At 39.1% G+C, this 21603-nt stretch overlaps 1 protein-coding gene across 2 annotated transcripts in view; it reads right to left on the bottom strand.

The window, feature by feature from the left end:
* The window catches only part of TMEM63C (transmembrane protein 63C), a 101744-nt gene that overhangs the window by 38747 nt on the left and 41394 nt on the right, over positions 1–21603 (bottom strand). For both annotated transcript variants that reach the window (XM_060757964.2, XM_060757972.2), the window contains 6 exons: positions 11637–11720; positions 9504–9747; positions 8758–8837; positions 6740–6827; positions 5274–5311; positions 267–409 (listed from right to left, as the gene is read on the bottom strand). In XM_060757964.2, the coding sequence (XP_060613947.2) occupies positions 267–409; positions 5274–5311; positions 6740–6827; positions 8758–8837; positions 9504–9701 (547 nt within the window). In that variant the 5' untranslated portion in view covers positions 9702–9747; positions 11637–11720. The remainder of the gene's footprint in view (positions 1–266; positions 410–5273; positions 5312–6739; positions 6828–8757; positions 8838–9503; positions 9748–11636; positions 11721–21603) is intronic.

The raw sequence follows: 21603 nt of genomic DNA, 5'->3' as shown, positions 1-21603 counted from the left end.
TTGGTTATTGGTCATAGATATCTGTGTTTCTTTGATATTATTGACACTTTAAAAAGTACCTGTTCTGACTTACATACAAATTCAACTTAAGAACAAATCCTACCTTGTCTGTAACTTGGGGACTGCCTGGATCATATCTCCTTGTGGGGCAGTCCTTGGGAATCTCCTAACCCTTAAATGGATTAAAGATCCATTTTGTGCCAAGAGCTATACCTGAGGTCAGTCTCCGTGCCTAGCTCCCCAATGGATTGAGAATGTTAACATACCCAGGAGGTCACCAGAGAAGTTGACAGGGAGGATGACTGCTATGGAGAGCACACAGATTATCGTGAGCAACACCAGGATGTGACGTTGGAAGGAGAGGTAGGTGGTGGCATCAATTCCACATTTGCTTTGAATTTCTTCATCCCTGAGAAATAGGGTAAAGCAGGTCAGCCTAGAATTACAAACCATCACCCTCCATTCCCCAGTCTTTTTACTAGAGAAGAAAACAAGCATCAAAACAAAGTCAGATCACATTCCTTTATCACAGTGGGTAACTGTATCTATTCTGTGCTTTATGCAGTTTTATATACACTTCTAGTGGATTCATATCAGTAAAATTGTAAAATACATACACTGGGTTGCTGTGAGTTTTTCGGGCTGTATGGTTGTGTTTCAGAAGCATTCCCTCCTGATGTTTCACCCACATATATGGCAGGCATCCTTAGAGGTTGCGAGGTCTGTTGAAAACTAGGCAAGTGGGGTTTCTATATCTGTGGAATGTCCAGGGTGGGAGAAAGAACTCTTGTCAGCTTGAAGCAAGTGTGAATGTTGCAACTGGACACCTTGATGAGTACTGAATGGGCTTGCAGCTTCAAGGTGCAACATTCACACCTGCCTCAAACAGACAGGAGTTCTTTCTCCCACCTTGGACTTTCCATAGATATATAAACCCCACTTGCCTAGTTTTCAACAGACCTCACAACCTCTGAGGATGCCTGCCATAGATGCTGGTGAAACATCACAAGAGAATGCTTCTGGAACATGGGCATACAGCCTGGAAAACTCACGGCAAACCAGTGATTCTGGCCATGAAAGCCTTTGACAATACAAAAAACATACAAACAACTCTCTGTTTTTATAGCTTCAAACATCCATGGACCCGAATTTTTTTTTCTAAAGGCAAACCTTGATTTTGCCTAATATATAAAGGACATCAATTTACTCATGTCCCCCATGTACTCATGTACTCGAAGTGGCCAGCGACTGGTCAAAGGACATTTAATATAATGCCAAGTTTTTTAACTTTGTGTTTTTGAATACAGTACAACTGTACTCTTGGTTTGCTTCTGATGCGATAAAAAATTAATTTACTATAGTTTTATATACAATGGGATATAAACATCCATTGATTTTAGCATTCAATTAGGTCCTGGAACCAAACCTCAGTGAATAACAATGGAATATTATATATAACAAAGAAAGAATCCCATCAGAAGAATCTGATTATATTTGAGACCTCTGGGACTGGAATTATAGGTTGTTGCCTTCATGAACTACTTTGAATGAAAAGAATCCTGTATGAGATATATTCCTCCTAAAACTGATATATTTTTGCATATCAATTAAAAAAAAAACATTCACATGAGTTGAAGACTCCTGTCTTACAGACGAAACCTACAGTTAAAACAAGTTCCAATACCAGATTACAGTGTTCTTCCCCAATTTGATACTGTTCAGAAATGCTGGACTACAACCCCCAGCGTCCCTCAACCACTATGGCCACACCAGATAAGAGAAGGCTGTATCAGAACATCAAGAAAAATACATAAAATTGTACTTATTTCCTCCTTCTTTCCCCATGATCCTCTTCTTCAGGTGGTATTAAGCATGAGAGGTTCAGTCTGTTCTAATTGTTATGTATCAGTTATGCATCTGTTCGTTCATAAGTACATCATGTCTCATTTAAGGGTTAATTTGTTAACTATTCTCTTTAAAATTATCTGAAGAAAAATCTACATTGAAACTATATATCTGAAAAGAAGCCTTGAATATAGTTTCTCAGAGAATATGCATTTTTAGGCTATTTCCCTAAAATATACATTTCTAAATCTACTTTATGCTGAAATACACATTTTAATTTTCTTTTGGGATGTGAAATGCACCATGCAAAGAACTGCTCCACTTCAATTTGAGCATTTGTCCCAAAGGTAGAGATCATGCTAATTTGTCTCAAAATGATTTGTAAAAAAATATTAAATCTGTATATGCCGTAGCCTCCTCTGGCAACCATTCATTTCTTTGCTCTTTAGCCTTCAAAGACTCAGCTAAGGCTAAATGAGTGGGAAGGAATGATTTCTCTTGGATGAGCATGAATTCATTTAGATGCGTCTGAGCGGAAGGAGGTTAATGCACTGTTTATTGAACCTTCCATTATCGCTCTTATTTTAACAATCAGCATGGCTTTTAAAGGCATTACAGGCTTTTAAGCATGTATTCAGGTAGTATATGACTTCTGTTGACATGTTCTGGACTTCTCACAAGGATAGAGAATTGGGGAGGAAATCCGATACCAGAGAAACGAACCACATAAGAGGGCTTGTCCCTATCCTCCTCTTCCTTGTAGCTCTTCTCATGTAATAGTAAATCTTTCCTGGAAGATCTATCAAACTTCTGGAGTAAGGTTTTTAGGATATATTTAAGGCTGATGAGGCTCAGGGTGAAAGGATGGTGAGAATCCCTCCTCTACTTAGATACAAGTAGTTAGTTCCACTACTTAGATACAACCTAGACTTGATACTGCAACAAGCCAGTTTCTAATCATCATAAATTTCCTGCATCTGTGGAAAGAGTAACAGATATGAAGCTGATGTTTTTCACTCTCCATCCGTTGAAGAACAGAAGACTATATGCATTTTGTTTTTGAAGGCTTTCAAAACTAGGTTGCTGTGAGTTTTCCGGGCTATATGGCCATTTTTATGTGCTTTTTGTCTTCCATTATCCATAGCTTCATTTTATTAATAATCTTAAGCAATTGATTCCAAAATAAGGACAGCTGCACTTCAATATTAGACTTGACCATTGCAAGTCTATTCTGGTGACTTATATTTCCAATTGGCCCATGATGTTAGTTTCCCTTTCAAAATCAGATAGCAAACTACATTGAAAGAGAATGTGAATGTGTATGTATGTCTGTCCCTGCCACTGATCCAAGGTTGTGAAAGGCAAGCACCTGAAATTGGGCATAGATACCAAGAGAACCACAGGGCTGCATATATTAGTTTTTTTTTAAATGACTATTGGTGATATGTGCTATCAAATCAGCTTTGAGTTAGGGCAACCCTAGGAAAGGGAAGTTACCAAGTTGTTGCTGTTGTGGGCCTTCAAGCAATTTTGACTACTGGTGATGCTAAGATGAATCTGTCACAGGGTTTTATTGGTAAAATTTGTTCAGAGGTGACTTGTTTATGCCTTCCTCTGAGAGAATTGGATTGGTTATTTGGGGTGCTGATTCAGAAAACTGTATCGGATAGACCACATCAGCTTTAGTTTCCAGTACAGAACATATGCCATCCAATAGTTGCCATCTTGCTCACCCAAAGAAAACCATATTTAATAAGCCTTGACACCATAAGAGGGTTTCGCAAGACTAGTCATTCTTGTTGCAATGGTGTAGTAACAGTGGGGCCGTGGACTATATTTTAGTTCTTACGGACCATTGGTGGTCCACAGATCACAGATTGGGAACAACTTCTTTAGAGCTCTAATTAAAAGCCCTGTTCAGGTCTTGGAAATTCAGAACCATGGCTTCTGTTACTGAGTCAATCCATATTTTCTTACTGTTTTTCTTACTTACTCTTCTTTACTTACTGTCTTCAACTCTTCCCAATATTATTTGATTTTCCAATAAATCATGCAGTCTTATGATATGTCCAAAGTACGATAGTTTTGTCTTACTCATTCGGGCTTCTACTGAGAGTTTAGGGTTGTTTTAGTTTTGTTCAACCAATTAATTTTAGTTAGCTAAATCTGCCTATAATTTGCAGTACTATCTCCTGTCACTAAATGGCAAACTTCTCTAATCTTCTCTAGAGATGAAGTTGTAGACAGGTTTGGAATATCAATTTCTCCAGAGAACATCTGGGCTGCTCCTCTTGGCCCTTCCTTCTCAGAGTCTCCAAAATCTTTTATAACCATGACAGAAAGGGAGAAGAGAGAAAATCCTGCTGCCTAGAAAGTGGTGGGTGTGGCAGGAAACGAGCAGAGAGAAGGTTAAATAAATACAGAGTGGGGGAAAGAAAGATCAGTGAGAAAGAAAAAGTGGAGAGGGGGTATAGTAGAAAAGAAAGAAAAGAGAACTCAATTATAACAATGACAAATAAAATCTGTAACTGTATTTCAGATTTAACTTATCATTGCAAAGGTTTAGAATGTGTGGTGGATTTTTGGCTAAGGTTTATACTTTCTGTAAATACTGCATTATATTTTGAAAAATATCAAAATGCCATACACTGTGTTTTTGTGTTTCAGATATTTATATTTTTATTTAAAAGCCTTATTCTTAGACAAGAACATACAGTGATAGACAATCTGTGGCTGTCCAGATGTTGTTGTGCAAACTGTATCACTCTTCATTACTGGCTATGTTGATTTGGACTGATAGCAGTTACAGTCCAAAAACAACTGGAGGGACACATATTGGCTACTCCTACACAAAGAATAATCATCAGGAGATTCCATCTGAACATTAGGAAGAACTTCCTGACTGTGAGAGCCGTTCAGCAGTGGAACTCTCTGCCCCGGAGTGTGGTGGAGGCTCCTTCTTTGGAAGCTTTTAAGCAGAGGCTGGATGGCCATCTGTCAGGGGTAATTTGAATGCAATATTCCTGCTTCTTGGCAGGGGGTTGGCCTGGATGGCCCATGAGGTCTCTTCCAACTCTTTGATTCTATGATTCTATGGTATCCTTCAAAGAGATTTTGATTTTCAGTTAGGTTTTGAGAAAGCGAATGCTAGTGAAGAACAAAGTTTTTAAGGGACAGGTGTTCCATTTTTCCATTAACTGATTTGCTTTCAAGATTGTTTTAGTTCAGTTGTATTTTTATAGTTTTAACTCAATTCATTGTGTTTCAGTATCACAATGTATTTTGTTTCTGTTTGTACTTGCCTTAGTTTTCCATTCTGATAGAAAGGCAGGAAGTAAATCAAAGAAAGAAATCTTACTCAAGATGCCCACTGCATAAAATGGTACGAGATGCATGAAAACATAATATCCAGTGTAGTGTGTACTCACTTCATCTGGTAGATCGAAATGAGCCAGGAGCATAAACCCTAGAAGTTGATTAGAGAAAACAAATAGCTGGTTAAAATTATTGAGGAAAATCCACATCTAGGAAAATCCACTCCTACATTATGATTGAATCTGAAACTAAAACTGAGAGCCAACATGGTATAGGAATGTGAGCACTGGTAAACTGGAAATGACTTGAAGGTGCACAACAAGAATATTTGCAACTATGCTGCAATGAGATTACAAATTAGTGTGTTCCTAAACACTGTCTAGGGCACTGCTTCTGAAATTGGGGTTGGGATTCTTAGCTTAACACAAATCTGTTAATAATAGTTTGGCATCTGAAAAGCCATGATCCCCCAGTCTTTAATCTAGGACAGGAGTAGGCAAAGTGCAGCCCTTGGGCCATACTGCATGTCATTGGGACAATTTTATGGCAGCATGCAAATCAAATACAGCGATGACAATCAGCAAAAGTAATTTAGGACATCAAATATAGATCTAATTCTATTTGCTGCTCGTGTTATTTATAGTTACTGATTATTAATCATATAGCTGCAAAACTAATGCAATAAAGAAGTGAGTGTCTGTGAAGATTCTGATACTTCAGAAGATGAGGAAGGGAATTTTGTGTGGTCTCAGGAGGGGATATTGGGGAATGGAAGTGGCACAGAGGGATGTGTTAGTGAATTTCCTGGTAGTTCTCAGACTGTTCAGGAAGCGAAATCTGTTCCCATGAGAATCTGCCAGACTTTGCTCCTGAGAGGAATGTGGGGGAGCATGAGTCTGTTACGGGTTGGAGAGGCTACAGCTGCACTGTGAAAATGTCAAAGAAAGACAGGCTCGCTTTTCCCAGCGGCTTCGAGATAAGCAGCAAAAAAGCAGGTGTATGAAGAGTGATGCCATGGGAAGGAATTGAGGCTTTTAAGTGGGCTTCAAGCATACAGCTCTTTGTGAGAACAACATTGCATTTCAAGTGGATACAACTCCTAAGTTCTATGTCCTTGCTTCAAGTGTTCAAGTTTCTGGATTGTGGGTCTTGTTCATGTTTTCTTGGTTAAGTTTCAAATTTCTGGATTACATTTTCTGTTCAGTTCTTCATGGTTTTTAGTCTGGATTAAGCTCTGTTTTGTTCTCAAGTTCTGGACTGAATTCTTCAGTGCATGGATTTTGCCTTGTTTACCTGTATTGCCTCAAAGTACAGTTCCAAGTTTTTGCATTCCTGTGATTTGATTCATGAAACTGAATGTCATCTTTACTCAGCAAATCTGGAGTTTTTGGATTTGTCTTTTGGATTGTACTTTTTTATTGTGCTTTTTCTTATCTTGTATGTTTTTCTTAAGAAACTTTACTTAGTGGATTCTCTTGCCCCTGAGTGGTGTCTGGGTGAAAAGGTGTCTCGTGGCTGGGGTGCAACAATGTTCCGGAAAAAAATCAACCCTTTTTGATTTTTCCCATTTAAAACTTACCACATCTTTGTTTTCAACATCCTGTGGGCTGGTCTCTGATGGGGATTTTTCCTTTTCACTTTGCTCTCCATAGAAGAGTGATGTCAGGCTTCCCGTATATTGGAAGTGAGAGAAGAAAATATGCAAGAAAGTCAACAGGGAAAAGGGATGGAAGGAAGATAGAGATGAAAGATGGAAAGTACAGATCAGATTTAAAAGCGAAAGAAAAGGAGGAGAGGAAAGAAGAAGCAAAATCATTATTCTGATTCGATCAACATGAATTGTCTGACTCTTCTTGAATTTACCCCTATTCCCAGGCCAAGAAAAGTTTAAAAAATAGAGGAATTTGAAACGTTTCAATTGCAGCACCAGTATTCCTTTGAGCATGTTTCAAGCATAATCTTTACTTTGCCCATAAATGAATTGCAACATTTTGCAAAGAAGGCTATAATCAATTTTACAAAGTCAATTGTTTAAGACCCCCAGTGTCTGAAAAAAAAAAAGAGGAAACTGATTTGGATAGATTAACAAAAGCCATTTCACTTGATATTTATGCCCAGAAAAGGTTTATTGTAAACAAGAGAAAATATATTCAATATTCAAAGTGCCAAATGATTTAAGACACAGTAGGAAAACTCTCATGGATCTGAATTTTAGCAATGTTTATTTTAAAACTGAGATGTACAAAATAAACAGTGTACTACACAACTCTAGAAAGTTCTACCTAAAGGTATGCATGTGTGTGTGTATATATATTCACATTGTGTTATGCAGAATAATGTAATTATATTTTTAGAGAATATAACCTATTTTGTGTTGTCCTTGTTAATGTGTTAAATGGAATTATCTTTGTAATAGGAGTTCCAGGTGTTTGGAGGGAAACAGCTGGTTAAAAAAGGGGTTAGGAGTGGAAGAAAATCGTTAGTGATATTTATGACAATTTACACATGGCATTTAACATGCCTGTGGTGGTTTTTTATTATTATTTTAAAGTATGCCATACAAAATTAGGAGTATAGTGTCTAGATCAAGGGAAATCATTGTGCACCTCCATTCTGCTTTAGTCAGACTTCACCTGGAATACCGTGTCCAACTCTGGGCACTACAATTTAAAAGATATTGACAAACTAGAATGTGTCCTGAGGAGAGCGACTAAAATGATCAAAGGTCTGGAGACCATGTTTGAGCAAGTATGTGAATCCTACTCTCCAGAGTCATAGTCCAATGCTCAAACAATGACACCATGCTTTTACAGTTAACATTAAGGCAGGGGAGATAATCAAGCATCTCTCTAAGGCTGCAGCTTCCATAGGTCTATCCTACAGTAGTCACTGATAAGAAATGATGGGAGCTGTCACCTAACAATATTAGGAAGATAACAGTTATCTCTCCTGTCTTGGGGGGAATGCTGCAACTTTTATTTACACCTTTCTAGTAACAATACATTTCAATACATCACCACCACCACCATCATCACCATCAACTTTATTTCTATCCTGCCTTTCTCCATAGGGGCTCAAAGTGGCTAACAAATAAACATACCAATAAAAATTTAAAGCAATGCAGATACAATTAAAATTAAGTTAAATTTTTAAAAATCAAGTAAACATTTATGGGTAAGCATAAAAATGAAAATATATTTAAAATTCAAGAAATACCATTAAAATTATAACCAATGACCACCCGTCCCACCCACAACACCCTCAGCATCGAGTCCTTCATCCTCCTCCAAATGCCTGATGGCAAAGAAATGTCTTAACCTGCTTGCAAAAGTCTCTCTTGGGAGGGAGTTCCAAAGTATAGGAGCAATGCTACTTCATTTTAGAGCAATTGGCAGAAGAACCTCTGTGCCTTCCATTGCACCCCAGTACTTTTTGGCTTATAAAGGTCAGAACTCTTGGGTAAGTTTCACAAACACTGCTTAGTTATTTGCCCTACATCTCCTAGCATTGTTTGGCTCTTGTGTACACAAATCCAGACTGCTGTTCTCTTGATCCACCTCCACCTCCCCCATTCCTCATGGAAATCTTAGATCTTACCTGTCATTGTCCATCAGCAACGCCAGGCGCCCATAGTCCCAAGCTGCTTTACGAAGGCAGGAGAATATCACGAGAAGGATCTGCAATGGGAGTGAGTGAAAACAGGTGTTTTGTGGATCTTATTCCTAGTATTTATAGAAACACTCAAATATAAATCCCTTCTCCCCTTTCTTTGGATTGACATCTTAGCAGAAGCAATCTACTCTTCTTAACATAGCAATCACCAAGCTAGCTGCATAACGGGATATCTTCCTTTATATACATTTTCTCACCATGCTAAATTGCAATACTCCATATTACCTCTTTAGGTACATCTGTTCAAATACAAAGGTTGGAAAATTTAAATTTCTGGATCCCAACTCTCAAAATCCTCTTATTACATGACTATTATGATGGCTGGGGATTCTGGGGGTTATAGTCAAAAAAGTAACTGTTTCAATTCTCTCCCAAACCTCTGTTTGTGGAGGGGATAATATAAATGTGGGATTGAAAAATAAACAGGCAGGTGGTAGGAATGCTTTATGTGTCATGACCCTGTTAGATAGTGGCAGAGACTAATTCAAGCTGTAGAAAAGGCAAAAATTGCATGGCTCTTGAGATGGGGGAAATGAGGAAAAGACAAAGAAATTCATTAGAGCTTAAGTATTTTTCAGGCACCAATTTCCCCTACAAACCTTTCTCCCACCCACTGTTAGGTACATTCGTCATAGAACTGCGGATGTTGCATAATGAATGCTGTCACTTACCACCCAGACAATGAGGTTGAGGATAAGAACGGTGGGGATGCCACCAAATGGCAACCCTTGGAGGACAGTGCTATGGCCATGGGCGCTAAAGCAGTGCTGTTCTGTTTCATTGACTGGGCTATTTTTAAATCCTAGGATGCTCAGGAGGAGGAGAGTCCCATCTCCTGATGAAGATTCGTCCGTGAATGAGTTGTCCATCTGTGAAGCTGATGGGTCCCCTGGAAAGTTTTAGCTCAAAAAATACCTGTGTGGAGGAGAGCATGACAACAGAAGAATAAAGTAAGAGAAGATTAAGTACAATCTACCCATGGAGACATTAACATCTGAATTGCCAACTCTGTCCAAATCAGCCTGCCCTCTAAATTATTTCATCACCACAAATAAGAGGGCAGATTATTAATTTGTGTCCCATTGTTGCATCCCAGAGCAAGAACAACTCTGTCCTTAAACACCACACCAGTATAGTAAACGCAGCAAGGAGTTTATTGAAGGATATATGATAGCAAAGCAATAAAAATGATAGAAACAGTATAGTCCAAAACAGTATTTTCCAAAGGTAACAAATAGTCCATGAACTTCAAGGTACAAAGGTAAAAACACAAGATCCAAGGACGAAAAATCCAAAAGAACAAGACAGCATAGAGATCCAGTACCCAGAACAGGAACCTGGCAAAACTTGAAACATAAAGCTAGAAATCCACTTGGAAACAAAATGATCATAAAAATTCAACGTTGACCAGACTGAGCTAAAATCCTTTCCCTGTCTCATATAAAGCCTTTCCTGTTTCATGAAATGAAAGGAAAACATTCTGTTTGCCTTTACAATCCGATAAGAATTTCTTATCCCTCTTTTCCAGCAGACAGGCTGACCTCCGGGGAGCTTGAGAACTTTCCCTTAGTTTACAAAAGTCTTGTCTTCTATCTTCAATCTCATCAACTTCTGTAACTGACAAATCATCCTCAGAAGACAGTTTCTCAGAGAAAGGTTGCCACGGGCCCCTTTCAGGAAATTGGCTTTGAAAATCTACAGGAGAAGCACTCTGTTCATGAGAAACCTCAGGCCTCTCAACAAGGCCAGAACCAGGCCTTTCACTTGACAACTCAGGCCCAGGAAAACCGTCATCCCCATTGACACCAGACATAGGCCCAGGAAAACTATCATTCCCATTGATATTGGTCATAATCACAGGCTGAATTACAACACCCATCTTGGTAATGTCTATGTCCATGTCTGGCAAGGATTAAGGAGTGGCTCTTCTTGGTATCAAGCTCTCATAGTTTTGAAATCTGTTGTGGAAGAAAATCCATAGATGGCATTTCATTAAGTAGTTTTACAACTTTTTAGGAGGTTTCTGAAACAGAACTTTGTTTTAGTGGTTTCATCATTTTGGAATCTAAAATGGGGATGAGATTCTGAAAAATAATCTTGTCCCCATTTTGAACTTAATTTAGCTGTAGTTTTAATTCCATTTGTATTAATCTCATGCTTCCCAGTCATTTTCTTCCCTTTCCCTTATCCCACTAATAACAATGGAATCTTAGTCATATTGTAAATCATACTGAATTCTTAGAAAAGGCAGGACAATCAAGATGCACATCTATGTTAGTTTAAGGCAGCACAAAGAGTTGAAAGCTGTAAAACTAAAAGGAGAAAGATATTTGGCTTGCCAAAGAAGTAATTCAATTATAAATACAGAGAACAGTCCCTATCTTTTAACTATTCAATAAAATCTCAATGAATACACAGTGACGTCTGAAGAGAAAAAAATATAACAGTACAAATTCTTCCTTCATTACCTGGCCCATTGGAAGGTGATACAGGCCTTAACATGCCTTAACATGCTTTCACCCTAAATTGAATGCTACCATAGAATTAGAAACCTTTTGGATATCCCTTTTAAAGAGGTCAGCAGAAGGTGCATATGAAACATATGGTAATTGAATTTCATATTTAGATTTGAGCCCCTTCTCCACGATATCTCATTAAAGTATGTATATGCAAATACAAATATTCCAAAAATCCAAAAATAAAATAAAATCCAAACCACCTCTGTTCCTAAATTTTTGAGATAAGGGATGCTCAACTGGGATGATCTTCTAAAAAGCACCTTCCAGTATCCTTTCCATTCATACCTGAGAAGTGTCATTCCCTGATTTAGACTCAGTTGCAGACACCAGGATCAACCACTGCCATTTCAGTGCTGCCAGTGTAAGTCTCTGGGGAGGAAAAGGGAAAATCAGTTAAAGGAAGTAAATGAGCCGTGCAGTTCATTGGTGTTTTCCACTCTAATCCTTTGCAAGAATCCAGCGAAACTTGTCCTGAGCCACCTCACAGTTCCTTGCAAAACAAACATTTGTGGTAGGAGTGTTCTGCTTAGATCTAAAGATCTCGTGCTTCCTGCCAACCCATTACCACAATTGTATCATTCATTCAATGCATATACTGCCAAGAGCAAGCCAGAATTTATGTTCAATGCTGACCTTTGTTTCTGATGCCTTTTAGGCCAACCCAAACAGGACATGTTTATCAGTAAGAATTTAGACACATATGTCAGGTGGACATCCACTGATGGAAAGCTCTATCAACTGAACCTGGAGGGAACACTTCCTTGCCTTATAGATGAGATTGATTTATACACAAGTATATACACAATGATCAGTACCACATCATTTTAGAATGACTTATTTTTCCTTCAGAGCTAGGTCATGACTTCTGAGAGCCTCACTCACTCCTCAGAAACTTCAGATCAGTGGTTCTCAGCTTTCCTAATGTTGCAACTCCTTAATACAGTTCCTCATGTTGTGGTGACCCCCATCCATAACATTATTTTCATTGCTACTTCACAACTGTAATTTTGCTACTGTTATGTAAATATCTGGGATGCAGGCTGTATTTTCATTCACTGGACCAAATTTGGCACAAATACCTGATATGCCCAGATTTGAATACTGGTGGCGTTGGGGGGCATTGATTTTGTCATTTGGGAGTTGTAGTTGCTGGGATTTATAGTTAACTTGGAATGGAATTGAACCAAACCTGGAACACAGAACTCACACAACCAACAAAAAATACTGGAAGGGTTTGGTGGGCATTGACCTTGAGTTTTGGAGTTGTAGTTCACTTACATCTAGAGAGCACTGTGGGCTCAAACAATGATAGATCTGGATCAAACTTGGCATGAATACCCAATAGGCCAAAATGTGAACACTGGTGGAGTTTGGGGAAAATAGACCTAGACATTTGGGAGTTGTAATTGCTGGGATTTATAGTTTACCTACAATCAAAGAACATTCTAATCCCACCAATGATAAAATTGTGCCAAACTTCCCACACAGAAATCCCACGACCAACAGAAAATGCTGTATTTTCTGATGGTCTTTGGCAACCTCCCTAACACCCCTTTGAGACCCCACAGGGGTCCCGACCCCCAGGTTGAGAAATGCTGGTCTAGATGGCCATGGTTACCACGATAAAGCACTGGCTTTCCATATGCAAGGCTCCTGGCTTCTATAGAAAAGACCCAGGAAGAATGTGAGTAGGTGTCCCAAACAGTTGCTGCCAGGAAGTATTGTAGTATAGGACTGCTAAAATATGTTATTGGTTCGCACTTCCTATCAAGCCATAGCAAATGGTTTCAGGCTAATACCACCTAACTGCAGACAATATTTATTTATTAAACACTTCGAACCTCCTGCCCCTTATCACAGGATATCTGGGTAGTGTACAAGGTAAACTATTTAAAACATGTCTATATGAAAGACTTAAATAATTTGAATGAAATAATAATGTATCAAACATAGCAACAGTTAAAACCCATTTAAAAGCAAGATTTACAACCCCTTAAAATGGCAACATTATAAAAACATGAGTCTATGTATCTTCAAGTTGCCTGACAACTTATGGTGAACTCATGAATTTAATAGGGAAGGAAAGTTCAGAGCTGGTTTTATTAGTTCCTTCCTCTGAAATATAACCTATACAATATCTGGTATTTGTTGGTTCCAATCGAAGTAATAATTAGAGCTGACCATGCTTAACTACCAAGATCAGAGGGGTTTTGCTACCTTTAGGGCAGGCATGGGCAAGCTGTGTCCCTTCATGTGTTTTGGACTGCAACTCCCACAATTCCTAACAGCTGGTAGGAGTAGCAGTCCAAAATACCTGGAGGGCTGAACTTTGCCCATGCCTGATTTAGGGTATTTATGTCTTTTTATTGTATATGTATACCTGAAATAAATGAGCCACTGAAATCTTTAATTAAAAAAATCATGTCCTAATTTGGTGTTGGAACAAAACCAGTATTGATGCAACTTGGGTCTCCAAAGGGAGGGTGTTCCACAAAGGTGCCATAGGTGCCAAAAGCCCCTATCCACTCTACACGACCCCCACTTTGCAGGCAGGCATATGTAGGGAGAAGTGGTCCTTCAAATATCAAGGTTCCAAGTCACTTAGGTCTTTAAGCAGATGCACCTTGACATGAGCAATATGAAACCAGATGGACCAACGGTCTGTCTAGTAAAAGATACATTTTGATTTTTTTTTCTCCTGTGGAAACAGAGAGATGCACAGCTGCTGCCTATCAGGGAGGGCAGGATGGCTGCCCAGCAGGACTATGCTAGAACCTGCTTATTGTCTGAGAGAGACAGAGAGAAGCATCTCCTTGCTGCCTCGGCCTGATTTCTCTCACCTCCCACCCTTGTGTAAACAGCAGGGAAGTTGCCATCTGGCATTGCCCATCTCTAATAATTCACCTCCCCTTTGTTAATAAGGAGAGCAACTCTCTGGCAGAAAGGGGAGGCCTCCAGAGTGACTCTCAGTAAATAAATAGAGATGTTCCTAGCAACCTGCTAGTTTTTCTGGGAATTTGTTCCTGAGAACAGCTTTCTTGGGATCATCACTGAGAGCTGTTTCCAAAGGCTATGTTTTAAAAAACAACTGTTTGTTAAATGCAAAGTGGCATATGAAGGAAATGAAAAGAAAAAGACAAATAAATGGGCCCTAGACTAAATCAACTCTCCAAGAAGCCAAGATGGCTAAATTGAGCCAGTTGTATTTTGGCCATATCATGAGAAGAGATTTCTTGCTACAAAAGACAGTAGCACTTGGCAAAGGTGAAGACAATAGGAAAAGATGGACATGGGCACCATCGACTTTGCCATATAATCCAGTTTCTGAATGCAAATTATATGGCAGTTTAGACTTGTATAATGAAGTTGAAAGCAGTAAATCTTCATTCTGATACTGGATTATATGACAGTGCAGACCTGAGACTGATAGACCTGAGCAAGTCCATTGCTGGTAGGGTGACTTGGAGGTCTCTCATTCATAGGGTTGCCATGAGTTGAATTCAACTAGGGGCGCATCCAGACAGTCCCTTAGAAGCACGGGTGCCCGTGTTTTCCCCTGGGGTGTCCAAACGACACCTCAGGTAAAAACAAATTAATTTGGGACAAAGCAGGAAAACCCTGCTTTGTCCTGAGGTAATCTGTCAGCTAGAAAGACCCGGGTCTTTCAGAAGACAAAAACATATATAGGAAGACAATCAAATATTTAGTTTACAGTTATATTTTACTTTGTTTTTACTCCAGTCATGAAGTGTTTTTGGTTAGAGCGATGACTGTCTAACTAACTGTTTGAAACACTCTCATAACAAGCTGTATTATTGTATTTTTACCAGACTATTTTAGTTCATGTGTTGCTTTAACCTACTTCAGGATTTGCACAAAAGAAAAAGGGTCAGAAGCACATTTCTGTACTTTCATTACAAGTAGCCTACATGATTCTTTTGTAAGGTATTGATTACAACTCCCTGCAGGGCTGCTGGTTTGATAAACAAGTTAATCCATCCATTTTGCCTATTCCCGTGTCTGCATTTTTTTTTTAAAAACTTCAACTTCTCTGTACTGAATATGAAATTTTGGAGTAATACCCCAGAAACTATAAAAATAATATTACTCCTAATTTTAGCATGTACTTGACCTTGTCCAAGTAAAACAGGTAAGCTACTCTGGCAAGAAAAAGGTCATGCTATACTTGCCTAGAGATGAGAATGCCTGGAAAAAATGGGGGGAAAGCTTTTTTTTAAGTCGTCTTTCCAGAAAAATTAAAAAGTGTGTAGAATATGTTCTTTTGAAATAATAAATAATATATCTATGACATGGTATTCCAACTATATAACATGAATGCCTTAATGAAAGATTTCTGAGACTTTTTGTTTTTATGGACTTTTTATCCCAATTTCTATGGAAAAAAACAGCTTTGGAAACAAAAACAGGAACCCTCATCCCCATTTTTCCCCATTTTTTTTAGCTCTTCCTGTCTCTATACTTGCCTACCTCATGTATGTACAAGATCAGAAGCCCCTTGAAAAAAAAGAGGTGACAATATGGTTTGTGCCAATATGGTTCAAAACATCAAAATATGGGGACAACTATAACTAATAGAGCCATCCAACCAGGCACTGAGCTTTGAGTGATTAACTCTTAAACGTATGCATGCAGAACTGGAGGCCTGGATGGCTGGATCTATCAATTTTTCACATTTCACACAAGTTTCATACTTTCATTTTTTTAAAAAAACCCTCATTTTCTACATTCCATGAAAAAGTTCAATTTTTAACAAATTCTGATAAAACTGAACCAAAACAAAAAAATGTCTCACTCAATAACTAGTTACAATTACTTTTGACTTGAACTAAATTTTAAAACTCTCCTCTCTGAATAACCTTTTTGAAGAATCTCCTGCAGCTCTAATGTGAATCCTGTACATCTTCCTTCAGGTCTATTCAGAATAGAGTTGTGAGTGGAATTCATTTCTCTCATTTCATCCATTCTTTCATTCCCTTCAGGAGCACGAAAAGGGAAGCCCCCTCCCAGTACGGAAATCAGCTCAACAAGAATGCAAGTGGGAGCAAATAACTGGCTCCCCTCTGCTTTCGTGACCACGTGATGCTCCTAGCTTGACTGAGTTCCAGGTTATTGGCTCTTCATTCCCTGGGCCTCCTTGAAAGACCTCTTGGAAAGCTGTGTGGCTTCTGGTGCTGTTGAGAGAAAGCAGACACACCTGCCTCTCCTCTAAACAGCCTTAAGAAGCATTAAACCCACTCTCCTCTACAAACAAAAAAGAATCCAGAAAGAGTGGTAACTCTGATGCTTTTAAAAATCCAGTTCTTAATGAAGGATAAAGGACAAACAATCTCAGAAAGAGGGGTATATTTAACCCTCCCAGGTCCGGCCTCCTCCTCCACCACCACCAACATGTAAAACTTTAGCAGGCTTCCAGCTTGTGTCAGCGGAAGGAATCATAGAATCATAGAATCATAGAATCAAAGAGTTGGAAGAGACCTCATGGGCCATCCAGTCCAACCCCCTGCCAAGAAGCAGGAATATTGCATTCAAATCACCCCTGACAGATGGCCATCCAGCCTCTGTTTAAAAGCATCCAAAGAAGGAGCCTCCACCACACTCCGGGGCAGAGAGTTCCACTGCTGAACGGCTCTCACAGTCAGGAAGTTCTTCCTAATGTTCAGATGGAATCTCCTTTCTTGTAGTTTGAAGCCATTGTTCCGTGTCCTAGTCTCCAAGGAAGCAGAAAACAAGCTAGCTCCCTCCTCCCTGTGGCTTCCTCTCACATATTTATACATGGCTATCATATCTCCTCTCAGCCTTCTCTTCTTCAGGCTAAACATGCCCAGTTCCCTAAGCCGCTCCTCATAGGGCTTGTTCTCCAGACCCTTGATCATTTTAGTCGCCCTCCTCTGGACACTTTCCAGCTTGTCAATATCTCTCTTGAATTGTGGTGCCCAGAATTGGACACAGTATTCCAGATGTGGTCTAACCAAAGCAGAATAGAGGGGTAGCATTACTTCCTTAGATCTAGACACTATGCTCCTATTGATGCAGGCCAAAATCCCATTGGCTTTTTTTGCCGCCACATCACATTGTTGGCTCATGTTTAACTTGTTGTCCACGAGGACTCCAAGATCTTTTTCACACGTACTGCTCTCGAGCCAGGCGTCCCCCATTCTGTATCTTTGGAGGTCGGGACCAAAGCTAAGCACACGCAGCAAAGGACCAAAGAGCTCCCCCCTCCTTCCCTCCCTCAGCCTCTCTCTTGGGGAGATGGACCCAGCACACCACAGGAGCCTCAAAGCCAGTGTCCTGTCTCTCCTCTGGAGTAGAACATTAATGCTTTAAGAAGCATTAAACCTGGTCTCCTCCTCTACAAAGGGAAAGGATCCAGAAAGAGTGGTAACTCTGATGCTTTTTTAAATCTAGGTCTTAATGAAGGATATGAAAAGGGAGTCTGTGGGAAGTCCCCCCCATAATGGGTGCTTTCTTAACCCTGTTGCTGCCAGTGGGTAAAAAAGAACCATTTTTTTCGGACGCTGAATGAAAAACCCATTTGGCAGCATGCCTGTTTTTGGGAGGCGCTGAAAAACAAATATGGGGGCTTCCGGTTCAAACAAGCAGAAATGAATAACAATTCTACATGAATGCACAACCCTAATTCAAAATGTTATTGGGGCACATTACAGGAACACCTATTCCGACTGCTATGGTTAGATTAGAATTGTTGGATATCATTACTGAATATCCCTGCCTTGCATCACTGCTTTATCCAATTTGTTTCCCAATGTAATTCACCCCTTACCTTTGTGCTCACTGCTAAAAAGCACATATTGCTCATATTGCCCAGTTTTCTCCAATATGGCACTTCCAGGAGATATGTTCAACTACAACACCCATCGTTCCCAACAAAGGCGACTAATGGACAGTTTGACAGGGAATTGCTGACACCATAGTATCATTCTACGCCAGAGGAATAAACAATGTGGCTTGGCATTAAGCAGTTACCTGTGTTCGCAATTTGTTTTTCTGAATGTAAGAAAAATTGTAAACGAAGTGCAGTGTCAGTGTAGTCTACAAAGGTTAGGCTTTGCAAGATACTCTTGCAGATCCTTTTCTTCTTTTATGAATAACCACAGATGAACAGGGCTCTGGACCAAAATCTGAGTTGAACTGAGAAGATGTACAATTTATGTTTGCTCTCCGACTGGGCTGACTGCAAATACCTGTAATCAACACTGCAAATGTGATCATTGACACTGGCTCTCTTATAGGCACATAATCTCCAAAAATCACTTTAAAACTCTTTGCCTTGGGAGTCTCTCTAGCATCAAACACAAATGATAATAATCAAAGCAGGATGTAAATAAGCAGAGATGCAACAAAGCCACATCACAGGAGAATTCAAAAAGGCGCTGATATCTTATTTTCTCAGTAGTCATAATCTTCCTCCCTGCAATGAAACCGAATTCATGGATTTGTTTTGATAACAGATCAAATGAGGTTGAAAGACAAGACAACCTGTAGTCAAAAACACAAAAAATGCAGCACAATCGTGTTCAGATAGCTCATCCAGTTTCTGTTTTTTATTATATGCTTTCAGTGCGCCTGTCACTCCTAAGTCTGCATCCTTGAATGAGTTTCTATTTTGTAGGAATGTGGTGTTACAATGACCAAAGTCTCAATGAATGAATGAAGCCCAACTAGCTGCTTACATGACTTTGATCGCAGGGAGCACAAGGTCAGTAGGGACCCCAGGGAGCGAGAAAAGGAAACCGTAGCCGGTTGAACTGACTCAGCATCTCAGAATAATCAATACCTTGCCTGGGAAAGACCAGTCAATAAACTGAACTCCATGCTGAACTCAGCATAAACAACACACCACGGCACGTGAAGGTAGTTTGGGGAAGGGGAAGAAATTGTCAAAGACATATAGCCATACAGGCTTACCCAGTCAGTTTTAATTGTGAATTTTAAACTTGTGTCTTGTGTTCACTATATTTCAATCTTTGTTCCTTGTATTTTAATATATAGATTTGTAGAAATACGTCTTAATATGTGTATTTTATAATGTTTATGATGATTCTGTGTTTTAGCTATGTTGTAACCCACCTCGAGCCACGAGGAGGCAAGAAATAAAATAATAGTAATATTATTATTAATAATTATTATTATTCTACAAAAATACCTCTAATATCCTAGACCCTTGGGCAGAGCCCGGAATTCAGAGGCGAATCCCAGACACTTGACCTAATGTGCATGTGTGCTGTGTTGTTATGTACATGTAAATAATAATTATTAATAATAATGTTAGGTTGCTACAGCATTTTACAGACAGCAGATAACCCATTGAGCCACCAAGGCCCAAAGCATACATTTGCCAATGACTTGCTTTAAATAACAATAATTTAAAATAATCTGAGTTCTGCTCCACCAGTTGAAATGTATCAAACCAATGGTCCTATCATTTTATGTCCCATGGCTATATGGTACTTAATCCTGGGATTTGTAGTTCAGGGAGGGGCATTTAGCATTCTTAGCAACAGAGAACTTAGAGCTCACAAACTACAAAATCAGGAATTCCATAGAATATTTCCAAGGCAATTAAAATAGAATACAGTGCTATAACAGTGTAGTGTGATAAACTAACTTAAAACAGAATGAAACAGTTCCAATTTGTTTTCTGTGGCTGCCTCCAAAAGGAGAGCTAAGTGTACAAGCCTGAGGCTTCACTGCTGCTTGTTCATCTCATACGTGGTATATACTATGGTTCAGCACTTCGTCAGAAAAAGTCTGATCATTAATCAATCCTATACATGTTACCTCTGTTCCATTACACTCCCAGTTAAGTCCAATTAGGTTTGCAGCTTTAAATTTGCCGCTTTACATTTATACCTGTCATAATATAAGTAAAAAAATGAAAAGTCTATCTTATTTGAACTACAACTCCCAGGATATTCGAGTCTACATGATCAGCAGCTACACCAGATGGCAGGATACTTGCTGTCTCAAAAAATAATTTCTCAATGCTCTGTATATATATTAGCTTGTGCAGTCCACATCTATTCCTAAATCCATAGACTAGTTCTAACTAAAATTGAACCAAATATTGAATCCCAGGGTCAATATTTTATATAAATGTCACTGATCCATTGGGTCTACTCAGCTTTAGATTTCTTTGTGTCAGAAGTGACCTGAGAAACTGCAAGTCACTTCTGGTGTGAGAGAATTGGCTGTCTGCAAGGATGCTGCCAAGGGAATGCTCAGATGTTTTGATGTTTTACCATCCTTGTGAGAGGCTTCTCTCATGTCTCCGCAAGGGGAACCGGAGCTGACAGAGGGAGCTCATCCGTGCTCTCCCCGGATTCAAATCTGAGACCTGCCGGTCTTCAATCCTGCCGGCATAAGGATTTAACGCATTATGCCACAGGGGGCTCCTTCAGGTTTTAATGCTGCATGTGTATATTTTCAGCTTTTTATTTTCTAAAAAGAGCCATATTTAATTTTATTAATTTGGCTTGTACAAACAGAATATTACATAACCACATTTCCTTATGAAGGAAGATGTTTAGAAAACAACAAACTCCAACCAGCCAGAACCCGACTGGCAACCATCACCCAGACGACCATTTCATTGGCCGCCCCAAGACTGTGGAACGACCTGCTGGTAGAGCTCCAACAGCTAGATCAGCTGTCAGAATTTAAAAACCATATAAAGACCTGTCTCTTCCAGCAGGCTTACCCAGCCAGTCTCTAAGCATGAACTTTTAACGTGTGTCTTGTGTTTCATTTCTGTTTTGTTTATTTTAATATGTATTTTATAGAAATACGCTTTAATATGGAGCTTTTATAGAAATACATTTTACTATGTGGATTTGTAGTACTTTTACAATATTATGTGTTTTCATTATTCTGTAACCCGCCTTGAGCCACAAGGAGAGGGAGGTAATAAATAATAATAATAATAATCCAAATCAATCAATTTCAGGCTTAAAGCACCTCCTTAAAACTCTGTTTTTATGTGGTACCATAAATCAGATTGAAAAAACAGACCACTATAATTTCCAAATATGTAGAATATAGGCACTACCATCAAAATGACTCTGTGGTAGATCAGGTGATGGAGGGACCAAAATAATATCAAAGCAACAAATAGATATAATAATAATAAAAAAGGAGGCAAAAACAAATGAACAAAAAAGAGTCTTCCCTGGTAAACAAAGTATTCATGCTTTTTTCTTATGAAAGGAGA

This window comes from Anolis sagrei, chromosome 1 (assembly GCF_037176765.1).
Source record: "Anolis sagrei isolate rAnoSag1 chromosome 1, rAnoSag1.mat, whole genome shotgun sequence".
NCBI classification, from domain to species: domain Eukaryota; kingdom Metazoa; phylum Chordata; class Lepidosauria; order Squamata; family Dactyloidae; genus Anolis; species Anolis sagrei.
Note: the sequence above shows the minus strand (reverse complement) of the source record. Positions and strands in the feature narration are given on the sequence as shown.